Here is a 24,470-nt window from a genome sequence, read left to right on the forward strand (position 1 = left end):
AATTGAATTGGAAAAGGCCTTGGAAAGGATCTACCTTAGTTTTACAGGAAAGTAAATGAAATCCAGAGAAGTTCTAGCTCCAAGCTACAGAGTCAGTAGCTAAGATGGAATCCAGGAAATATTAAAAGAAACAAAGAAAGACAATCTGTGTCTTGGACACAGTCCAAGACATGTCATGGAGGATTGATGGAAAGAGATGGACCAGAAACATCCAAGATGAAAAGACTTGACTAACATCAGTGAAATCACAAATTCAGCAAAGTAGCATTTGAAAATATTAGATCATTCTTTTTATGGAAGGGACCTAAGGTCTGCAGTATTTGTTCAACCTCATTTAGCACATATGTGACATAGATATATTTTCTAAGCAATTAAAAATCATTGAACATTTATTAAACAAGTATTGTACTAGATAGTATGGAGGAAATAATCAGAAATAGCCCCAAACCTCCAGGAACTTACAATCAACTAATTATAATTTGTGACTATAATTATAATATGTTAAGTGTATTTGAAATATCCCCTATTTTGTCACCTTCATCTTAATACCTTTTTTTCATGATTTTTACTTAATATTACGATTTTATTTTGTTTTGGTCCTATTTTCCTATAATATTTAGGAATTAGATGATAGTCACTGTATTCTGCCTTGGTCAGACTCTTACTAGAATATTTTGTTCAGTTTCAGGTACCACTTTTTATGAAGAAAATTGAGAAGCTTAGAACCATCCTAAAGAGAGTACCTGAGATGATGAAAGATCACAAGTTTATTAGGAAAACTAGCGACGGTTTTCTAGAAAAGAAAAGACTTGGGAATGGAGGGATATGGTAGCAATCTTCAAGTACCTCAAGGTACTTGATTATCCTTGATTAAGGATTATCTTTAAAGACAGGAGAGATGATGGCTAGAGTGGAGGTGGGACTGAAGGGGGAAACTTGGGAATGGTGCATGGAAGCTGCAAAGGTAGATTTTTGCCACAGTTTCAGGAACAACTTGCTTACACTTAGAGCTATCCCAAAGTGGAATGGGATGTTCCAGGAAGGAGAACCCTTTCCCTTCACTTCTCTGCCAATTCTGAAGTTTGGCTGTTCTGCAATGAGATGATCTCTACACTCTTGCTTTCATCTTATGTTTCTTTCCAGTAAAACAGACATTTGATCAATAGGGTATGAGGAGCTTAGTTAGTCCAATTCAATCATCAGGAAAAGGGAGAGAAATAGACAAATACAAAGAGACAAAGAGACATGCAGAAAGATAGAGACACAGAAGCACAAAACAGAAAAAAAAGAAAAAAGAGGGAGAAAGAAGAGGGAAAAGAGAAAGATGAGGCAAGACAAAGGAGAAAGAAGAGGGAAATAGAAGAAAAAAGGGAAAGGAAGAAAGAAAGGAAGGAAGGGAAGGATGGAGGGAAAAAAGGAGGAGGGAAAGAGGGAAGGAAGGAAGGAAGGAAAGGAAGGAAGGAAGGGAAGGATGGAGGGAAGAAAGGAGGAGGGAGAGAGGGAAGGACAGAAGGAAGGAAGGAAAGAAGGAAAGAAGGAAGAAAAGAAGGAAGGAAGGATGGAAGGAAGGAAGGAAGGAAAGTAGGAAGGAGAAGGAGGAATGGAGAAAAAGAAAAAAGGAAAGAGGGAGAGAGAGTGAAATGGACAAAAAGACTGGCCCCCTCATCCCTGGGTCAAGGGGCCTCAGGCTTATAGGCAGATGTTGCTCAAACTAAATTAAGGGAAGTGTTATGTTCAGACTGGGCCCCATCCCCTGGTTCATGAGACCCTAGACAACATTGCAAAACATGTCGACAGGTTCTGTTGTGTGCTCACTCCCATCCAGACACATCCCCATTGTAAACGAGAAACTGTGTCAGTACTTTTCGAAATCTCTTAACTGCAAAGCTGTACCAGGATGTGGTAAACGCACTTAAAAGTGTACCTCGCTAAAGATTCAGTGCTGATCTCTTCTAGCCTGTCTAGTGGAGGTCAGTCCTGGCTGGCCAGCTATTAAAGGATGCTTTAAATTAAATAATCTGGTCTGAACTGTCTATCTCATGTCTGTCCATTTCATGAGAAAGACAGGCAGAGAGGAAAACAATAGAGAGAGAGAGAAAGAGAGAGAGAAAGAGAGAGAGAGAGAGAGAGAGAGAGAGAGAGAGAGAGAGAGAGAGAGAGAGAGAAAGGAAGAAGTAGGAAAAGAGAGAAGAGAAAACCAGTTCCTCCAGCTGTCAATTTTTAGATTAATTTTTGTGAAACCAAGAAAACATATTGCCCAGTTCAAATACCATCTTTTGTACAATCCTCTTTGACATCCCTCAGTCAGAAGCGACCTCTCTTTTTCTTTGGATCATTCTAACACTTTGTATTTTTAAAGTATATTTGCCCTATTTTTGTTCATATATCTCATTGCTTATTCACAATATTGTTAAGGAGTATATTAAATTTAATAAAGTAACAAATTTCCCTGTTTTGGCCCCCTTCTGAATTTCCTTCTGCTCTCTCCTGTCTTATTAAATGTTTCATTTGACTCGTGTTTTCTTTTATTCTCTCTTGGAATCAACAAATTACAGAATTTGAGCATTCTAAGGTCATTTAGATCAACTCTTGAGCAAAAGAAATCACTCTCACATACCTGTCAAGTGGTTGTCCAACTTTTACTTGAAGATATCCAAAGGGAAAGAGTCTACTACTTCTGCAGTGGCCTTTTTTCACTTTTGTACAGCTCTTAAGATTTTCCCAACCTGAAGTCAAAATTGTCCTCTTTGTCACTTCTATCCTTTGCTCCAGATTCTGTCCTCTGGGGCTAAATGGAACAAGTCCAAACCCTCCGTTAAACAAGATAATTATTTAATTGCTTGAAAGCAGCTCCATTCCTTCAACCAATAATTATATGACATGAACTCAAGGCCCTTCATCTAGAGCTAAATCAGCAGTGATCAAGATGAAGGTGATGGGTGCAGAATGCAGTACAATTTCTATTTCTGGAAGCCAAATTCCTTTTTAATCTGCCCAAGATTTCATTTGGTTTTTAGCTGCCACATTACAATGCTGGCTCAAAAATGCACTGACCATCTACTAAAACCTCAAATCTTTTTCAGAACTGTTTTCTATCTATGTCTTCCACATATCATACTTGTGAAAGCAATTGTTTATACCCAAGTGCAAGATACTATGTTTATCTCTTATTGATTGTCATCTTAAAAGGTATAGCCCAATCTTATACAACTCATCGACCTCTTTTTTAATTCATGATTCAGTTTATCAATGTGTTAGGGATCCCTCCCAGCTTTGTGTCATCTGCAGATTCAGTGAGTATATGTTCCATATAATGTTATTCAAGTAATTTAAAAAACTTTAGAGAGCACAGGGCCACACACAGATCTCTGGTGTACTTCTCTGGATACCTCTTGCCAAAGAACATCGAACAATCATTAACATAGTTTTTGAGTTCAACCATCCAATCAGTTCTGAATCTAATGGTATTTTATAATAATTATTAGCAAGCAATGAACAAACATTAAGCATCTGCTACATGCTAGGCTCTATACAAAGTACTAGACACACAAAAAAGTTCTTTTCCTCGAGGATCTCACAATCTAATAGAGAAAACAAGCAAAAAATATAGAGTTCTATGTGGGACAAATAGGAAATCATTGATAGAGGAAAGGCACTAGAAATAAGGGCTTGGGAAAATCATCTGGTTATTCCCCTCCTCTTTGACTCTAATCTGTTAGACAGAAGCCTTCCCTTATGACCAGAGTTGTGCACAACACATTCCCATGGCCAGTGTCTGAAGTGCATTGACATTCATGCTTTATTATCAATCAGCCTCCTGAAGCCATAGCTGGTCATTGCCTTTTTAAAAGTGAGTTCTCAAGTTTTTCCCCTTGTTCCCCTTTTGTAATGGGCTGAAGCTTGAGTTGATGCACTGAGGTCCAAAGCATGTGAGGCTAAATAGTAATTAGACCATACTCTATTAATATATATGCTTGGAGAAAGAATGGCCCCGCCCACTCTTTGTCCTGATGTGTTGTATAGGAAATGATGATTTTGGTGGGTGGAGGCAGAGGGGCGGAGAGAAGCGGAGAGAGACTACTGGCTGGGTTCTGGTCTGGCTGGTTTCTTGACTCAGCTGCACACATTGTGATCGTGAACCCCCCTTTACCTCCCATCCCCCTTCACCTCCGATCCTTCTTCACCTCTACTGAGAATAAAGATTGAAGATTTTCCCTTAACCTGAATTCCTGACTCCAGCTGATTTTAAAATATGCGGTCATCACACCCTTTATTATCAAAGTTAATTTGTAACAAAACTCATTTTATTCTGTACCAGTTCGTCAAGTCTCAGGTTTCTCCCATTATCATATATGCTATTATGTTGAATAATTATTCAATTATTGATTAATAGGCACCCACATTGCTTCTAGTTGATATAATAAAAATACTGCTTATAAATATTTTTGTCAATATGGATTCTTTCCCTCTATTTTTGAACTCTTTGGTATAGACAGCTAGGTGGTACAGTAGATAGAAGAATGCACTTCGTGTCAGGACAACCTGCATTCAAATCTTGCCTTATAAATTTATTAACTATAAGACCCTGAACAAATCATTCAACTTGTGTCTGCCATAGTTCCCTTATCTATAAAGTGAGAATAATAATAATAGCCCTTATCTCACAGGGCTGTTCTGAAAATAAATGTTCTCTATTAGTGTTCTTGCTCACTCTTATCCAATTTTTCAATCTTTTGGGAGTTTCTTGGCAAAGCTATTGCGAGTGCTTTGCCATTTCCTTCTCTAGCTCATTTTACAGATGAGGAAACAAACTTAAGTCACTTACCTAGGGTCACTCAGCCAGTAAATGCCTGAGACAATATTTGAACTCAGTTCTTCCTGATTCCCTGCCTAGTGCTCTATCCACTGTTCTACTTAGCTACAGTTATTAATGTTACATACCTAGTAGTGGGGATCACTATATAAAATAATACCAATTTAAAGATTTTTTTTTGCAGTTTTTTTTATTTGTGGATAAGGAAAGTAGGCTCACAGAAGTTAAATGATTTTTCCAAATCACACTGCCAACTTGTAGCACAGTAGATAGATTGCTGGACTGAGAACCAAGAAGATTTCCTAAGTTCATCTTCTTGAATTCAAATCTAGCTTCACACACTAGCTGCACGACCTTGAACAAGTCACTTAACTCTGTTTGACTCAGTTTCTTCATCTATAAAAAGAGTTGAAGGAAATGGCAAACAACTTCAATATCTGCCAAGAAAACCCCCAAGGTGTCATGAAGGGTCAGACTCAACTGCAAAAATAACTGAACAACAGTAATTAAAAGATTCAAACAGAGTTCCAATTATGCCAAACTTCATGTCTCATTAAGTCAAACTACCTTTGTAACAAGGATTTTCCTCCTTGGCACAATGGTGATGAGTAATGGTAATTTCAAACTAAATTGAAACCAATTCTTTTCTCCTCCCTTTGGAGACACTGCACTGATTGGATTTTTTTTTCTTTTTCAGTGAAATAGAAAACAGTATGGGACCTCCAATGTATTAAATGACAAAAGGAGTGAAGGCCAGATTCCTTGGTAGCTTTCATTATACTTCCATTTTGAACCAGTGTAACCTATTTTATTGCTCTTGCTACCCTTCTCATTTTATTTCCTATTTCTATTATCTCTAAAAACTCACAGTATTTGGGGAGATGGGGAGAAAGGGAATTAGAGATGGGGGAACATGTGAAGGGTTCATGGTAAAGAATTAGTCCAAATTGTTCATTTCACCATTTGTTTTGATCTGACAATGTCATCTTTGGAGAAAAATGCAATATAAATGCCAACATCAACATGGACAGTGTAGGGTAGTGGAGAGAGTATTTGGTTGGAGTAAGGAAGTCTTGCAAATGGATCTTTCTTTTGACACAAGTAGCTGGGTGACCCTGAGTAAATCATTTAATTTTTCTGGCTTCAGTTTCTTCATCTCTAAATTAAGTTAGATTCAATCACCTAGGAGTCCCTGTCACCTCAAAAGCTATGATCTCATAACCTTAGATTGACATAGCTCCTTTGTATTGAGTACCTCCAAGAGAGAGTTTTGCATAGTTAGAAGAATACTGGATGTTAACCATTTAACTTCTGTGTTTCTTTCACCAGAGTCTAGCATAGAACCTGACACATAGCAAATATTTAAATATACATAAAACATATATATATATATACATATATATGTATATGTATTAGAAGGATTGCTCATTAGTGATTGAAATCTGGATTCAGACCCCAATTCTGGTAGTTGATGGCTTGGTAGTTGCAGAAAAATCACCATCTTTCTGAACTTGTTTCCTGCTTGGCAAAATTCTTCATTTTCTTTCATCACCTACATGATGGCAATTGTGAGGAAAAGATGCTTTCTGTAGTTCAAAGTAGTAAATGTTACCTTTTATTTTGACAGCAGTCAAGGAATCCCCCAAAGCACTCTAAAATAATGCTATCATAATTACTTGGGAGTCCCATGAAGACAGATTCTACCTATTTGATCTTGGGTCACTCACTTTTCTGAGTCTCAGTTTCCACATTTATCAAGAGATGCTAATCACACTTTCATTGTCTAACTCACAGGGGAAGTGAGCTTCTGATGAGATAATGGATATAAACTCACTTTCTTTCAAATAGTAAAGTAATATCTAACAATGAGTTGTTTTGGGTGGGGAATGTACATCCTGGGTGAAAGGAACATTTCATATATTTGGTAAGAGTACAAATCCAAGTATTGTGTTAAAGGAGAAAGGACATAGGATTTATGACCTTGATTGAACTACTGGTCTTTGTTCATATCATTGCCTTACTTCTTCCTCTGTGACCTTGGTCAAATTAATCTTCTCTGAGCTTCAATTGTCTACACAATAGTGTAAAATCAGGGATTTACAGTAAGTTAATAATCTGCAAGGCTTTTTTCAGTTATTAACCTGTAATTCTAAGGTCCATAAAGATGGATTTGGGAACAGAAGGAGAGATAAAGATGCCTCTGGCTTGTCTAAAAAATCGGCCTCATAAATGCTCACTGATCACTTACTACTTTGGAGCCCTCACTTGTAGGAGCCTGCAGTGGGAGAACACAATTTCAAGTCCTTATCTCTCTAAGAACTATGACTGAAGAGACAAAAAAAAAAAAAAAAAAAAAAAAAGAGAAATTATGGGAAAGCTGATACTAGTCAGAAAACAATCACTAGCCAATGAAAGCCAGTGCTGATTAAAGACTGGCTAGAAGGAGACAAAATGGAAGAACCTGGCTAATTGGAGCCAAGCCAACTGCTCCTAGAGGTCCTGAGAGATCAGGTAAAACACCCACCTGGCTGGAATCTGGAACTCTTTTTCAAACAGTTGCCACTGTTGTTTCACAAAGGTTCTGTTCTGGTGGCTGCTGAGAGAGCCAACATGAGAAATGTGGGTAGGTAACTCCACGGTTTGAGGTGAAGTACCCTCAGATTCCCCTCACCCTAGTATTTAGTAGAATCCATCCAGCTTTTCAGGGCTGGAAAGCAAAGCTTTTAGCTTTTCCAGTGTCCAAGCTCTTTGTTTACCCCTGCCATTCTGTTGCCAGCCTTTTGGAGATACTCCATTTTATGGAAGGGAAATGGAAGTGAAGGGAGGCAAAATGCAGTTAATTTTAGAACTTTTGATTATTATGGAGAGTTGGAAATGATTCCTGCCGATTAAGTGAGCTCCTCCTTCAGAAGGTGAGCTTCCTGGGGGCAGGGACTATATTTTTATCTTTCTTTATATATCCCCCTCACTTGGCACAGTGCCCAGCAAACAGTAAGAGCTTAATTGATGATTGTTGGGAGACTGGATGACTACATGTTTTCAAGGATCTATAGGAAGCTTGGCAATAGGAGTATTTAAGAATCAGAAGGAAATGAGGAAATAAGTAAAAAATAAAGCTACTTGAGAGCAGGGCCTTTTTTTTTTTTAATCTGTGCATTACTAATATTTAAGTTTTAATGCCTTACACATGGCATTAAATGTTAGATAAATGTTTAAATGGTAAAAAACAAAAAAGAAGTAGAAGATAAAGGAAATGGGAGATTCAGGATAAAAAGGAAAATCACAACCACATAGGGGCTAGGACCATGACAAAACTGGATGTCACTAAAATCTTTAATAGATCTAATTTTCTAGGGTTTGTTAATAGTGCCACATAAATAGTGACTGCTATTTTTATGCAATCTGAGTTATTCAGGACCCAAACAATGAGCAAAAGGACCTAGGACCTATTGGTGGCCAATGAGAATCTGATTGGTTTTGGTTTGAGGCACGATCCTTAAGAAAGAAATATAGCCAATAGACCCCAAGATATCTTGGGAGGGTTCAGAGGTACAAAAGAGGGGGAAAATGCTTTTATGAGAATCTGTAGGTAAATGTGTCATACCCTATGTGGACAGAGGGAGGAAAAGAGGGAAAGAGGGAGGAAGAAAGGGAAGGAGGGATCCTGAGAGTCTTCCTTTCCTAGATTTATTTGTTTAGATTTTTTTGGTACTAGATGAAAAAGTAACTTTGCCTCAATTGCCATGTAGCTTTAATTACTGAATGGGTAGAGATTCAGTCAAACTGAGACCTATTGAAGACCTTAGCTTAAAAAGGCCAGGCTCTCCCATTTCATCAAAGGGCAATCTCCAGAAGTCTTGACTTATATTTTGTCATTGAACCAGATGGTTCTTGAGGGAAAAGTTTAGGCAAGTGACTTTGCACAGCTCTCTCTTAATTAAATTCAATTTACTTGCATATTATGGTATCACCTCCCTGATAGTATGGTCTTCCTGGAGAATGAAGGATAAACAATAACAACAACAGAGAAATCACAAAAATCTTGTCACTTCTAGAGCCAAGGAGCAGAGGCAAATTTTAAAAGGTGGTCAATCTGATTCTGTTCATGAAGACCTACAGGAAACATAAATCATTAATCCGTTTATTCACTTGGCAAACATTTATTCATGGAATCCTTAAACTGGAGTATTTCTACTGACAACAAAATCTAGCTACATATTTGAGGGATATCTCTTTCAAAATCTCTCCAAAAGACATTTAAAAAAAATAATTGTACATTTTTATTTATTTTTGTTTTCTGCTTATAATTTTTCTCAATAACATTTTATTTTTCTAAATACATGTAAAGATAATTTTCAATATTTTTGTAAGATTTTGTGTTCCAAATTTTTTCTTCCTCCCTCCTCTACCACATTCCTCCATGAGACAATAAGCAATTTGATAGAGATTATACATATACAATATTTTAATCATATTTCTTTTTATGAGCATTTCATTTTTCAAATTCAAATTTTCAAATTCAAATTCAATGCAAAGATAGTTTTCAACATTCATCTATGCAAAATCTTATGCTCCAAATTTTTTTCCCTCTTCTCCCCCTTTCCCTCTCCCCAAGACAGTAAGCAATCCAATATAGGTTAAATATGTGCAATCTTCTAAAAATATTTCCATACTCATCATGATGTGCAAAAAATAATCAGATCAAAAGGGGAAAAAACAAGGAAAAAAGAAACAACAAATGTGAAAATACTATGATCCACATCCAGTCTTCATAGTTTTCTCTGTGGATATGGATGCCTCTTTCTAGCCAAGTCTATTGGAATTACCTTCAATCACCTCATTATTAAAAAGAGCCAAGCTCATCACAGATGGTCATCACATAATTGTGTTGAGGCTGTATACAATGTTCTCTTGATTCTGTTCACTTCACTCAGCATCAGTTCATATAAGTCTTTCCAGGCCTATTTGAAATCAGCTTGCTCATCATTTCTTATAAAACAATAATATTCCATTACATTCAAATACCATGATTTAATCAATAATTCCCCAGCTGTAAAGCATCCAGGCATTTCCAATTCCTTACAACTACAAAAAGGGCTGCTTAAAACATTTTTGTACACATGATTCCTTTTCTCTCTTTTTATGATCTCCTTGGTATACAAATTCAGTAGAGACACTGCTGGATCAAAGGATATACAGAGTTTATAATCCTTTGGGCATAGTTCCAAATGGCTCTCCAGAAGGGTTGGATTGTTTCACAATTTCACCAACAATTCATTAGTATCGCAGTTTTCCCACATCTCCTCCAACATTCATCATCTTTTCCTGTCATCTTAGCCAATTTGAGAGGTGTAAAGTGATACCTCAGAATTGTCTTAATTTGCATTTCTCTAATCAATGGTGATTTAGAGCATTTTTCCATATGACTACAAATAGCTTTAATTTCCTCTTCTGAAAATTGTTCATATCCTTTGACCATTTATCAATTGGGAAATGGCTTGTATTCTTATAAATTTGAGTCAGTTCTCTATATATTTTAGAAATGAACCCTTTAGAAAGATATTGCTGGAACACAATAATATTTTAAAGTAACTTCATACAACCCTGTATTGTTCTCAGTTATAGCCTTACAGCTTTGTCAACTTCATTATCTACTGATTTTACTGTCTGATATACAGCAGTTACTTGGGTTAATAAATCTGTAATGTTTGTACTCATATGTTATACAAATGGGTTAAATGTACCATTTTATGTAAACAAGATGCAACAGAAACACCCATAAGGGAGAAATTGCCTTTAATGGGTTTTTATAAATTCATTACTATGATAGATATGTAATAGACCTTTTTTTTTTTTGAGATTCTTTTGTAACTTGATTGCCTTTTTTATCAGAAATGATTAAAAATTCCTGATTTCATTGAACTTCCATCTTTTCCCTTGAAACATAATGCTTAATTTTGCTTGGTAGTTGATTCTTGATTGTAGTCCAATTTCCTTTGCTTTCTGAAATATCATCTCCTAGCCCTCTGATGTGGAAGCTGCTAGGTCTTGGGTAATCCTGATTGTGGCTCCTCAAGATTTGAATTGTTTCCTTCTGGCTGTTTGATCTGATAATTCAGGAATTTAGCTACTACATTCTTTGGAGTTTTCATTTCAGGGTCTCTATCAGGAAGTGACTGGTGATTTCTTTCAATGACTATTTACCTTCTATTTCTAGAAAATCAGAGCAGTTTTCCTTGATTATTTCTTGAAAGATGTTGTCCAGGATCTTTTTTTTTTTTTTTTTACCATGGCTCTCAGATAGCTTAATAATTCTTAGATTGTCTCTCCTGGATCTATTTTCCAGGTTAGTTGTTTTTCCAATGAGGTATTTTATGTTTTGTTCTTTTTTTTTATTATTTTTTTTGACTGCTTCTTGATGTTTTATTGAGTCATTCATTTCTATTTATCCAATGCTAACTTTTAGTGAATTATTTTCTTCAGTTAGCTTTTCTATCTTCTTTTGTATTTGGCCAATTGTACTTTTTAAAATGTTTTGTTTAGTGAATTTTTTTCCATTTCACCAATTCTATTTTTAAAGAGTTGTTTTCTTTTTCTATTTCATCAAATTTATTTTTAAGAAGTTGTTTTTTTAGCATATTATTTTCCATTTCACCAAATTTAATTTTTAAGGAGTCATTTTCTTCAATCAAGTTGTTTTTTTTTTTTCTCCAAACTATCATAACTTTCCTGCATAGCTCTCATTTCTTTTCCCATTTTTCTTCTGTCTCTCTTTTAAGATCCTTTTTAAACTCTTCCAAGAGAGCTTTTTGAATTGAAGACCAATTCATATCCACTTTGAGGCTTCACCTGGAGGTATTTTGCCTTTGCTGTCCTTTTCTGGATTTGTGTTTTGATCTTATCTCTCTCCATAGTAGCTCTCTATGATTAATGAACTTTATGCTTTTCTGCTCATTTTTAAAGGTTGAAGTCTGCTCTTAGGGCACAAGGAAGATTGTTCTAAGCTTTCTCTGCAGGGCAATGGGGCTTCTCACTGACTGTGTTGCAGCCAGTGGTGCTGTAGGCTTCCCCTACTGCACTAGATGAGCCTGGCCAAGTCCCATTTGTTATGCTGGCATTTGGGGTGCACAATTTGCTTTCTGTAGTTAAGCTGGTAATCTCACAGCTAATCTGCTGATCTTACTGGTCTTCAGAACCATGACAGAGTAGCCAACACGTCTGTATTTTGGCTAAGAGCCTCCTCCTAAATTCCCTATGCTGGACCTTTTAATCCCAGCTTCCTCATATTGTGAGACAAATTCCCCACTGCCCAGTTGAAATAGTCTTTTCCTGAAGTCTTTCCAAGATGTCTTAGGCTGGAAAATAATTACACTCCAAATATTTGTGGATTCTGTCACTCTAATATCCACTAAGAAGCTTGATTTAGTATTGATTCTGAGGGAAGCTGGGTTGAGCCCAGATAATGTCCTAAGTACTCTCTTTCATCTTGGCTCTGCTCCTCCCCAACAACAACAAAAAAAATTAATGTCATGTTGTGCAAGAAAAATCAGACAAAAAGGGGGGAGGGGAGCCACAAGAAAGAAAAAGCAAACAAAAAAAGGTGAAAATACTCTGCTTCAATCCATATTCAGTCTCCATTGTTTTCTCTCTGGATGTGGATGGCATTTTCCATCCCATGTCTATCAATCAGAATTATCATGAATCACTGCATGGCTGAGAAGATCTAAGTCTATCATAGTCGATCATTACATAATCTTACTGTCGCTGTGTCTAAGAGAGATTTTCCCTAACACAAAGAATCCATGGGAACTTCAAAAACTGATTTGTTTAATTTCCTAGAAAGGATTCTCAGCAACTCTGCAATTACTAAGGTTAAAATGATATTTAAACCTAGGAATTCTTTTACTTACAGAACAAAAAGAGAAATTACTTTTAGCCAAACTCATACAGATTCAAGAAAATTCTCCCAATTCCTGTGGGAATGATAGAAATGCCTCATATCAAGCAAAAAGTTTAGAATCATTTCTCACACTTTCCACATGCACATATATAATCCTTGCAACCTATAGCTTTGCTCTCTGTGGCTCAGTGTCACTTTAAGAACAACAAGGCAGTAATCACTTTAAGAACAACAAAGCAGTATGGGGAATTGGGAAGAATGCTAAACTTGGTATCAGGAAGGAGTCTGTGTTCAAATTCTGTTATTTACCAGTTGTGTAGCCTTGAGCCAATCACTTTACATTTGAGCCTCGATTTTTTCATCTGTAAAATGGGTGATTCAATTATTTTGGAACAAACATCTACATAGCTACTTTGTACAAGACACTGAGCCAGGGGCTAAGTTAGCAAAGATTGAAACTAAAAGCATTCCCTGCCCTCAGTGAAATTACATTTTCCGAAGACAATATATACAATGTTTACAATAGGTATGCAGATAAACACAAGAAAATATAAGAGAAATAGGGGGATGTGGGAAGGCTAAGAAAGAAAGAAAGAATATATTTTAAGCATTGGGAACAGCCTTTTTGAAGGTAAAAGCTGGAATATTCCAGGAAATGTAAGTAGACCATTTTGGCTAGACCAAAGAATGCGTGAAAGGAGCTAATATTAAGTCTGGAAAGGATAGGCAAGAACCAAATACAGAGGGTTTTAAATATCAGTCCAAGACTATTCTATTTTATTCTTAGAGACAATAGTTAACCAACACAGTCAGCTAGGTGGCATGTGAATACAATGCTTAAATATTTAAAAGATGATCAAGGAGAAATGGGATTTGACCTATTTTATGTAACTCCAAAAGCAAAATTTGGACCCCTGAATGGTTCAGTATAAGAACTTGCTAACAATTAAAACTATTTGAAATTGGTGAGAATTGCTTCATGAACTATTAAGATGATTATCCCTAGAAGTTTCTGAGCAAAGGCTAAATGGTCATGCATCATGATAACCTAGAGATCACTCTTGCATTGGGGATAAGACTAGATAACCTTAAGGTCCCTTCCAAAGATAACCTTTTTAGTCATCTTATTTCTGGGTGTTGACTGTAAGCCTAGTTTATTGATTTGATTTCTTATTTCCCATATAGATGCCATTGCTTCAACAAACCTTATAGTACTGCTAGAAGATGAAATCTTTGCTGATTTTTTCAACACATTTCTGTCTCTCCCAGTAAGTATCTGTTGCATATTAACTTAAGCCCCTGAAGACTTAACATATATTATATATGAAATTGTATTGTATTGTGAAGGTGATGTAGAGGATACAGCTCTGGGTCAGAAGTCATTTACTAGCCATTTGTCCTTGGGCAAGAAACTTAATTTCTATCTGCCTCAGTTTCCTCATCTGTAAAATGGAGGATAATAGTATAACTTCCTTGAAGGATTGTTGGGAGGATCAGTTAAGATAAAAATTAGAAAAAAGAAGGCTTGGGGAAATGCCTGGAACATAATAAGTACTATATAAATGTTATCTTTTATTATCATCATTATGTTGTGTCATATTGTATTATATTATATCATGTATTTGGTAAAAACAAACCAAAGTATTTTCATCTAATTTGATTAACAATTCAAGACAAAAGTGAACATAAATATTTTAGGAAGTTAGGGGATTCAGTGATCCAGATAGATAGATAATAGAAAAAATGTTAAAACTGGATGCAGAAAAACCTCAGTTCCAATGCAGTCTCAGAACGTGGGGAAATTATTTAACCTCTATTGAACTCAATTCCCTCATTCTTAAAATGGCAACAGTATCTCAGGGTTGTTGTGGGACTCAAATATAATGATATGTAAAAAGCACCTCTGCAAACCTTAAAAACTATGTATAAACAGCTATTAAGAAAAATTACTAAGTTTCAACATCAAAACATAAAGTCTCTAGTCATATATTAACTGATTCTGTTTGAATTGCAGAAATAGCACTAGTCCACTTTACAGTCGGTTTGAAATTCCCAATTGGTATAAAAATGATTCCATTAGACTTTGCTCTTAGAATCTTCTCTCTTTATTCATCATTCAGTCATTTTCATTTTTAAAGTAATATTTTATTTTCTCCCAAATTGCATGAAAAAAGAAATTTTAAAATTCTTTTAAAAATTTGCATTCTAAAAATAATGTTTTGGTCATGTATACTTATTGTGTATCTAAGTTCTATTTTAATATATTTAACATCTACTGGTCATCCTGCCATCTAGGGGAGGGGGTGGGGGAGGGTAAGAGGTGAAAAATTGGAACAAGAGGTTTGGCAATTGTTAATGCTGTAAAGTTACCCATGTATATATCCTGTAAATAAAAGGCTATTAAATTAAAAAAAAAAAATTTGCATTCTAAATTCTCTCCCTTTTCATTTTCTCTCCCTTCTCCCTTCTCTGAGATGAAAAGCAATTTGAAATAGATTATACATGTGCAATCATGCAAATATATTTCTGTATCAGAATAATAAAGAAAACACAGACCAAAATAACAACAGCAATAGCTTAAAGAAAGTTTAAAAAAATAGCATGCTTCAATCTGCAATTTTTCTCTGAAGTTACCATCAATTTTTCTCTGAAGATGGGTAGCATTTTTCATCATGAATACTTTGGAATTATTTTGAATCATTGAATACAGTGATAATGCCTAAATCTTTCACAATCGATCATTATATCATGTTGCTGTTGCTTTGTATGTTGTTCTCTTGGTTCTGCTCACTTTACTTTCTATCAATTCATGTAAGTCTTTGAAGGTTTTTCTGATATCCTACTAAATTTTATAGTATAACATTCTGTTAAAATCATATACGACAACTTATTCAGCCATTCCCCATTTGATAGACATTGTCTCAATTTCCACTTCTTAGCCACCACAAGAAGAGCTACTATAACTTATTTATTTACAAATAAGTCCCATTCTCACTGCCCCTCCCTTTTTTAATCTCTTTGGAATACAGATCTAGTGGTAGTATTGCTGGGTCAGAGAGAGAGCATGTATACTTTATATTTCTTTGTGCATCGCTCCAAATTGTCCTACAGATTGGTTGGGATAGTTCAAAATTCCATCAACAATGCATTAGTGTTTTAGTTTTCCTATATATCCCCTCCATCATTACTCAATTTCTTTTTCTGTCATTTTAGCCAGTCTGATAGGTATGAGATAATATATTAGAATTGTTTTAATTTGTAGTTCTCTAATCAGTAGTGGGATTTAGAGCATTTTTATATGATTATTAATAGCTTTTTATTTCTTTATCTGAAAATTACTTGTTCATATCCTTTGATCATTTATCAACTGGGGAATGACATTTTTAAAAATAAATTTGACTCAATTTCCTATGTATTTCAGAAATGAGGCTTTTATCAGAGAAACTTGATGTAAAATTTGTTTCCCATCTTTCTGCATTTTTTTTCTAATCTTGATGGTATTGGTTTTGTTTGTGCAAAGCCTTTTTCATTTAATATAATCAAAATTATTCATTTTACATATCATAATGCTCTCTATTTCTTGTTTGATTGTGAATTCTTCCCTTATCCATAGATCTGACAGATAAACTATTCCATGCAAACTTAATTTGTTTATGGTATCACCTTTATGTTTAAGTAATGTACTAATTTTGATCTTATCTTGGTATATGGTGTGAAATGTTGGTCTACACCTAGTTTCTGCCATTTTAGTTTGCAGTTTTTGTTAAATAGTGACTTCCTGATCCAAAAGCTTGGGTCTTTGTACATATCAAATAGTAGATTATCATGGTCATTTATTACTGTGTAATATGTACCTAATCTATTCCACTAATATATCACTCTGTTTCTTAGTCTGTACTAGGTTGTTTTGATGACTGACACTTTACAATACTTTACAACACTTTTACAATTACTTTATAAATAGGCCACCTTCATATCTAGCACTGATTTTCTTGACTTTTTGTTCTTCCAAATGAATTTTGTTGTTATTTTTTCTAAATCAATCAAATAATTTGTCAGTAGTTTGAGTTGTTTGATACTTAATAAATAAATCAATATAGGCAAATTGTCATCTTTATCACTGAACAAGTGGAACTGGTTTGAATTGTCTCATTGTTGAAGAGAGCCATGTCCATCACAATTGATCGTCATATAGTCTTGTTGTTGCTATGTATAGTGATCTCCTGGTTCTGCTCATTTCACTTAGAGTTAGTTCACGTAGGTCTTTCCAAGCCTTTCTGGAACCATCCTGCTGGTCATTTCTTACAGAACAATAATATTCCATAGCATTCATGTATCATAATTTATTCAGCCATTCTCCAATTGATGGGCATTTACTCAGTTTCCAGTTTCTTGCCATTATAAAGAGGACTGCCACAAATATTTTTGCACATATGGGTCCCTTTCCCTCCTTTAAGATCTCCTTGGGATATAATCCCAATAGAAACACTGCTGGATCAAAGGATTTGCACAGTTTGATAACTTTTTGAGCCCAGTTACAAATTGCTCTCCAGAATGGTTGGATCTGTTCACAGTTCCACCAACAATGTATCACTGTCCTAATTCTCCCACATCCCCTCCAACATTCATCATTATCTTTTCCTGTCATCTTGGCCAATCTCAGAGGTATGTAGTGGTATCTCAGAGTTGTCTTAATTTTTATATCTCTGGTCAATAGTGATTTGAAGGACATTTTCATGTAACTACAAATAGTTTCAATTTCTTCATCTGAAAATTGTCTGTTCATATCCTTTCAGCATTTATCTACTGGAGAATGACTTGAACTATTATAAATTTGAGTCAATTCTCTATATATTTTAGAAATGAGGTCTTTATCAGAACCTTTGGATGTAAAAATGTTTTCCCACTTTATTGTTTCCCTTCTAATCTTGTCTGCATTAGTTTTGTTTGTACTAAAACTTTTTAATTTTAACTAAAAATTTTTAAAAACAATATAATCAAAATTAACTATTTTTAATGATCTCTAGTTCTTTTTTAGTCACAAATCCCCTCCTTCTCCACAAATCTGAAAGGTAAACTGTCCTATGTTCTTCTAATTTGTTTATAATATCATTCTTTATGTCTACATCATGAGCCCATTTTGACTTTATCTTGGAATACAATGTTAGGTGTGGCTCTATGCCTACTTTCTGCAATACTAGTTTCCAATTTTCCCAGAAGTTTTTGTCAAATCTTATCTGCAAAGCTGAGGTCTTTGGGTTTGCCAAATACTAGATTATTATAGTCAATGACTATTTTGTTCTGTGAACCTAACCTATTCCACTGATCAACTTTTCTGTTTCTTAGCCAGTACCAAATGGTTTTGATGACTGCTGCTTTATAAATATAGTTTTAAATCTGATACAGCTAGGCCACCTTCATTTGCTTTTCTCTTCATTAATTCCTTTAAAATTCTTGACCTTTTGTTCTTCCAGATGAATTTTGTTATTTTTTTCTACATTAGTAAGATAGTTTCTTGGGAGTTTGACTGGTATTGCATTAAATAAATAGATTAATTTATAGATTATTTTCATCTTTATTATATTTGCTTGACCTATCCAAGAGCAGTTGATATTTTTCCAGTTGCTTAGATCTGACTTTATTTGTGTGGAAAGTGTTTTGTAGTTTTGCTCATATAGTTCCTGACCCTCCCTTAGTATGACTCTCCCAAATGTTTTATCCTTTCAATAATTATTTTAAATGGAATTTCTTTTTGTATCTCTTGCTGCTGGATTTTATTAGTGATGTATAAGAATGCTGATGATATATGTGGATTTATTTTGTATCCTGCAACTTTGCTAAAGTTATGGATTACTTCTAATAGATTTTTAGTTGATTCTCTAGGGTTCTCCAAGTATACCATCATATCATCTCCAAAGAGTGATAATTCTGTTTCCTCATTACTTACTCTAATTCCTTTAATGTCTTTTTCTTCTCTTATGTCAAAGATAGCATTTCTAATACAAAATTGAATAGTTTTGTTTTTGAATATTGAATAGTAATGGTGATAGTGGGCAACCTTGTTCACCACTGATTTTACTGTGAATGGTTCCAGTTTATTCCCATTACATATAATGCTTGCTGATAGTTTTATATAGATGCTACTGGCTGTTTTAAAGAAAAGTCCATTTATTCCTATACTTGCAAGTATTTTTAATAGGAATGGGTGTTAAATTTTATCAAATGCTTTTTCTACATCTATTGAGATAATCATATGGTTTTTGTTAATTTGGTTAACTGATATAGTCAATTATGCTAATAATTTTCCTAATATTGAACCAGCCCTGCATTCCTGGCATAAATCCTAGTTGGTTGTGGTATATTATCTAGGGGATGATTTTCTGTAATATCTTTGCTAATATTTTATTCAAATTTTTTACATTAACATTCATAGGGAGATTGGTCTATAATTTTTTTTTCTCTGTTTTCATCCTATCTGGTTTAAGTACCAGTACCATGTCTGTGTCATTAAAGGAATTTGATAGGAGGCCTTCATTCCCTATTTTTCAAATAGTTTATATAATATTGGAGTTAATCATTCTTTAAATGTTTGGCAGAATTCACATGTAAATCCATCTGGTCCTGGGGATTTTTTTCTTAGGGAGCTGATTCATAGCTTGTTTTATTTTTTTTTCTAAAATGGGACTATTTAAATAATTTATTTCCTCCTCTGTTAATCTGGACAATCTATATTTTTGTAGGTATTCATCCCTTTCACTTAGGTTGTCAAATTTATTGTCATAAAGTTGGGCAAAGTAACTCCTAATTATTGCTCTAATTTCCTCTTCATTGGTGGATAGTTCTCCCTTTTCATTTTTGAGACTAACAATTTGATTTTCCTCTTCCCTTTTTCTAATCAAATTAACTAAAGATTTATCTCTTTTGTTGGTTTTTTCATAAAACCAACTTGTAGTTTTATTTATTAATTCAATAGGTTTTTTTTTTTACTTTCAATTTCATTAATCTCTCCTTTTATTTTTAGAATTTCAAATTTAGTTTTTGATTGGGAGTTTTTAATTTGCTCTTTTTCTAGCTTTTTAAATTGCAAGCCCAAGTCATTCATTGGTCTTCTCTTTCTCTATTTTATGCAAATAAGCCTCTAAAGATGTAAAATTTCCTCTTATTACTTCTTTGGCTGCATCCCACAAATTTTGGTATGTTGTCTCATTATTGTCATTCTCTTGGATGAAATTATTGAGTCTATGATTTGCTGTTTTAGCCATTCATCCTTTAGGATGAGATTATTTAATTTCCAATTACTTTTTGGTCTATTTTTCCCTGGCCTTTTATTGAATGTAATTTTTATTGCATCATGATCTGAAAAAAGTACATTTACTATTTCTGCCTTTCTGCATTTGATTTTTAGGCCTTTATGTCCTAATATATGGTCAATTTTTGTATAGATTCCCTGAATTGGTGAGAAGAAAGTATACTCCTTTCTGTCTCCATTCAATTTTCTCCAAAAATCCATCATATCTAGCTTTTCTAGTATTCTGTTTACCTCTTTAACTTCTTTCTTATTTATTTTCTCATTTGATTTATCTAGTTCTGAGAGTGCAAGGTTGAGGTCTCCCATTATTATAGTTTTGCTGTCTATTTCTTTTTGCAACTCTCTTAACTTCTCCTTTAGGAATTTAGATGCTATACCACTTGGTGCATATATGTTTAATATTGATATTGCTTCATTATTTATGGTACCTTTTAGCAAGATATAGTTTCCTTCCTTATCTATTTTAATTAGATCAATTTTTGCTTTTGCTTGATCTAAGATCAGGATGGCTACCCCTGCTTTTTTAACTTTATCTGAAGCATAATAGATTCTGCTCCAGTCTTTTACCTTTACTCTGTATATATCGCTCTGCTTTAAATGTGTTTCTTGTAAACAACATATTGAAGGATTCCGACTTTTAATCCAGTCTGCTATCCATTTAGACTTTTTGAGATAGTTCATCCCTTTCATATTTACAGTTAAAACTATTAATTCTCTATTTCCTGCCATCTTATTAACCCCAAATTATAATTTTCTCTTTTCTTTTCCCCTTTCCTGCCTCCCCAGTATTTTACTTATGAGCACTATTTGCCTCAAGCAGTTCTCCCCCTTTAGAGACCCTTCCCCCTTCTTATACCTTTCCCCTACTATTTTTGTTTTCCCTTTTATTTAGCCTACCCTTCCCTTTTCCTCTTTCTCCTACCATTTTTCTTTAAGGTGAGAGAAGTTTCTTGGTGAAACCAAATATATCTAATATTCTTACTTTGAGCCAAATCTGATGAGAGTAAGATTCACTCAATATTCATCACCCTCCCTTTTTTCCTCAATTATAATAGGTTTTCTTTGCCTCTTTCTGAAATGTAATTTCCTCATTTTATCTCCACTTTCCCCCCTTTTTTTTTCCTGTTACAATCCTCTTTCCACTTCTTGTTTCTTTTGTTATATTATAACAGTAAAATTAGATTATACATGTACTCTCTATGTATACCCATAACAGAAATATAGATCTCAAGAGTTTTTGTTTTCTTTTTACCTTTTTATGCTTCTCTTGAGTTCTATATTTGGAGGTCAAATTTTTTGTTTAGCTCTTATCTTTTCATCAAAAATAAGTGGAATTCACCAGTTTCACTGACTGTCCATCTTCTTCCCTGAAAGAAAATGCTCAGTTTAACAGGGTAATTTATTCTTGGGTGCATTCCAAGTTCCTTCACCTTTCAGAATATTAGATTACAGGCCCTTTGATCCTTTAAAATGGAAGTTGCTAGGTCCAGAGTAATTTTTATTGTGGCTCCTAAGTATTTGAATTGTTTCTTTCTGGCTACTTGTAATATTTTTCCTTGGTCTGATAGTTCTCAAATTTAGCCACAATATTCGTTGGAGTTTTAATTTTGGGATCTTTTTCAGGAAGTGTTCAGTGAATTCTTTCAGTGGTCATTTTACCTCCTGATTCTATGACATCTGGGAAGTTCTCTTTGATGATTTCCTAAAAATTAGTGTCTAGGCTTTTTTTTTTTTTTCATCATGAATTTCAGGGAGTCCAATACTCCTTAGATTGTTTCTCCTAGATCTATCTTCCAGGTCAATTGTTTTCCCAATTAGGTATTTTACTTTTTTCTTTTTTTTTTCTTTTTTTGGTTTTGCTTGACTGATTCTTGTTGTCTCATTGAGTCATTCATTTCCATTTGTTCAGTTCTGAATTTTAATGAATTATTTTCTTCATTTACTTTTTAACTTCTTTTTGTATTTGTTCAATTTAATTTTTAAATGAGTTGTTTTGTTCTATGGAATTTTTTTTTCCATTTCACAAATTTTGTTTTTTAAGGAGTTATTTTCTTCTTCCATTTCACAAATTCTGTTTTTCTGGGAATTGTTTTCTTTTTCCTTTTTTATCATATCTATCTTTTAATGAGTTATATGCCTTTTCCAAACCTTCTTCCAAAGTTTTCATTTTCTTTCCCCATTTTTCTTCTAGCTCTCTTTTAAGATCCTTTTTAATTTCTTCTAGAAGAATCTTGCGTGATGGGGACCAGGTTTTATCACCTTTTGGGGCTTCATCTGGAAATGGTCTGTCTTTAGTCTCCTCAGGGTTGGAGTCTGTTTTTCTCTTTCACCATAAAAGCTGTTTATGGTCAGAATTCTTTTTACTTTTTTACTCTTTTTTTTTTTAAGTTAAGGTCTGCTTTTAGGGAATGGGGTGGGGGTGGGGGAGTACTTCCAAGCTTCCTCTACACACAGTGGCTTCCTCTATAAATGGCCATGGGTGCACTGGGTCAGTGGTGATTCACTCCCAGTGCTGGGTGGGAGTGTCCAGGTCCTGTGAGACTCCCCCATTTCAAGGTTCACTATTTACCTTTTGTGTTTGTGTTGGATGTTTTCTAACTTCTTTGCTGATCTACTAGCTTGAAAACAGGGCAGAGTGTCCAACACTGCTATAGATTATTGTAGATTCCTTCCCAGAGTCCAACCATCCCATGGAGTCTGCACCACCCTGGAATTCTGTGCTGGTGGAATTCTCTGCTGGTGTTTGTGTTCAGCCTGCTTGTACTTGGCTGCTTCCCTCCCATTTCTGATTGAAACAGACTTTTTCTGGTCTGTTTCCTCCCAGTAGATTCTCTGCCACATGGAATCTGCACTGCCCCTCTGAGTCTGCACAGCCCCAAACTCTGTGCTTTCTGTGCTGGTGTTTGTGTTCAGCCTGTTTGTGCTTGGCTGCCTCCCTCCTGTTTCCAATTGAAACAGACCCTTTCTGTCTATCTACAAAATCATCTTCTGCTGGTAATTTGTTGCACTCCTAATATTTGCAGATTCTGCTGATCCAGACTAATTCAGAGGCTGGATTTGCTAATAAATCTGAGGGTTGTAGGAGAAGGACAGAAAGAAATATGTATCCTCTCTGCCATCTTGGCTCTGCTCCCAGACAAAACCTAGTTATTTTAAATGGAATTTCTATTTCTATTTCTTGTTGTTGTAATATGTAGAAATAATGATTTATATGAGTATACTTTATATCTTATAATTTTACTAAAAGTGTTCATTTTTTTGACTAGTTTTTTAGTTGGTGCTCTAGAATACCATCATATCACCTGTGAAGAGTGATAGTTTTGTTTTCTTATTACCTATTCTAATTTCTTTAATATTTTTCTAATTTTATTTCTATAGCTAATATATAACTAGTACAATATTGAGCAATCGTGGTAATAATGGACATCCTTGCTTCTCCTTTGATCTTATCAGGAATGCTTTCAGCTTATTTCTATTACAGATAATTTTGTGGATGGTCTTAGATACTACTTAACATTTTAAGGAAAACTCAATTTGTTCCTATTCTTTAATATTTTTAGTAGTAATTGACATTGTATTTTGTCAAAGGCTTTTTCTGCATCTATTGAGATATAATTTTTATTGGTTTTGTTATTGATATACTTAATTATGCTGATAGTTTCCCTAATATTGAACCAGCTATGCATTTCTGGTATAAATATCAGCTGGACATAGAGTATGATCTTTGTGATATATTGTTGTAATCTCCTCGCTAGCATTTTGTGTGAAATTTTTGCACAATATATATTAGGGAAATTGTCTATAGTTGGAGTTAAGGATCTATAATTTTCTTTCTGTTTTAATTCTTTCCATTTTAGCTATCAGCATATTTGTTGTATTTGTCATAAAAAGACTACTTCTTTGCCTATTTTTCCCCAAATAGTTTAGATAATACTGTAATTAATTGTTTTTTAAATGTCTGGAAGAATTCACTTTTAAATCCAACTGACCCTAGGGATTTTTTTTCTTAGGAAGTTCATTGATGTCTTGTTTGTTTTTTTTTTTTCCTCTTCTGTTAATCTTAGGGTGATTTGTATTTTTATAGATATGTATATATTTCACTTAATCAGATTTATTGACATATAATTGGCATGTATTTCCTAATAATTCTTTAATTTCCTCTTCATTGGTAGTTAATTCACCCTTTTCAGTTTTTAATATTGTCAATTTGGTTTTCTTCTTTTTAAAAAAATCAATTTAACCAATGGTTCATCTAGTTTATTTTTTTATAAAAATATTTATTAAATTTATTGATTCAATGTTATTGTTCATTTTAATTTTATTAATCTCTCCTTTGATTGTCAGGATTTTCTATATGGTGTTTAATTGGGATTTAAAATTTTTCCTTTGTCTAGTTTTTTTTAATTACATGTACAATTCATTGATATTCTCTTTCTCTATTTTGTTGA

At 34.3% G+C, this 24,470-nt stretch overlaps 1 protein-coding gene across 5 annotated transcripts in view; it reads left to right on the top strand.

The window, feature by feature from the left end:
* RGSL1 (regulator of G protein signaling like 1) overlaps window positions 1-24,470 on the top strand; it is a 103,929-nt gene that overhangs the window by 12,546 nt on the left and 66,913 nt on the right. For 4 of the 5 annotated variants that reach the window (XM_031936996.1, XM_031936997.1, XM_031936995.1 and 1 more), the window contains 2 exons: window positions 683-852; window positions 13,899-13,981. In XM_031936996.1, coding sequence (XP_031792856.1) covers window positions 816-852; window positions 13,899-13,981 — 120 coding nt within the window. In that variant the 5' untranslated portion in view covers window positions 683-815. Of the gene's footprint in view, window positions 1-682; window positions 853-7,358; window positions 7,437-13,898; window positions 13,982-24,470 lie in introns of those variants that run through there. The other variant, XM_031937000.1, reaches the window with a different exon arrangement.

This window comes from Sarcophilus harrisii, chromosome 4, assembly GCF_902635505.1.
Source record: "Sarcophilus harrisii chromosome 4, mSarHar1.11, whole genome shotgun sequence".
In the NCBI taxonomy this organism is placed as follows: domain Eukaryota; kingdom Metazoa; phylum Chordata; class Mammalia; order Dasyuromorphia; family Dasyuridae; genus Sarcophilus; species Sarcophilus harrisii.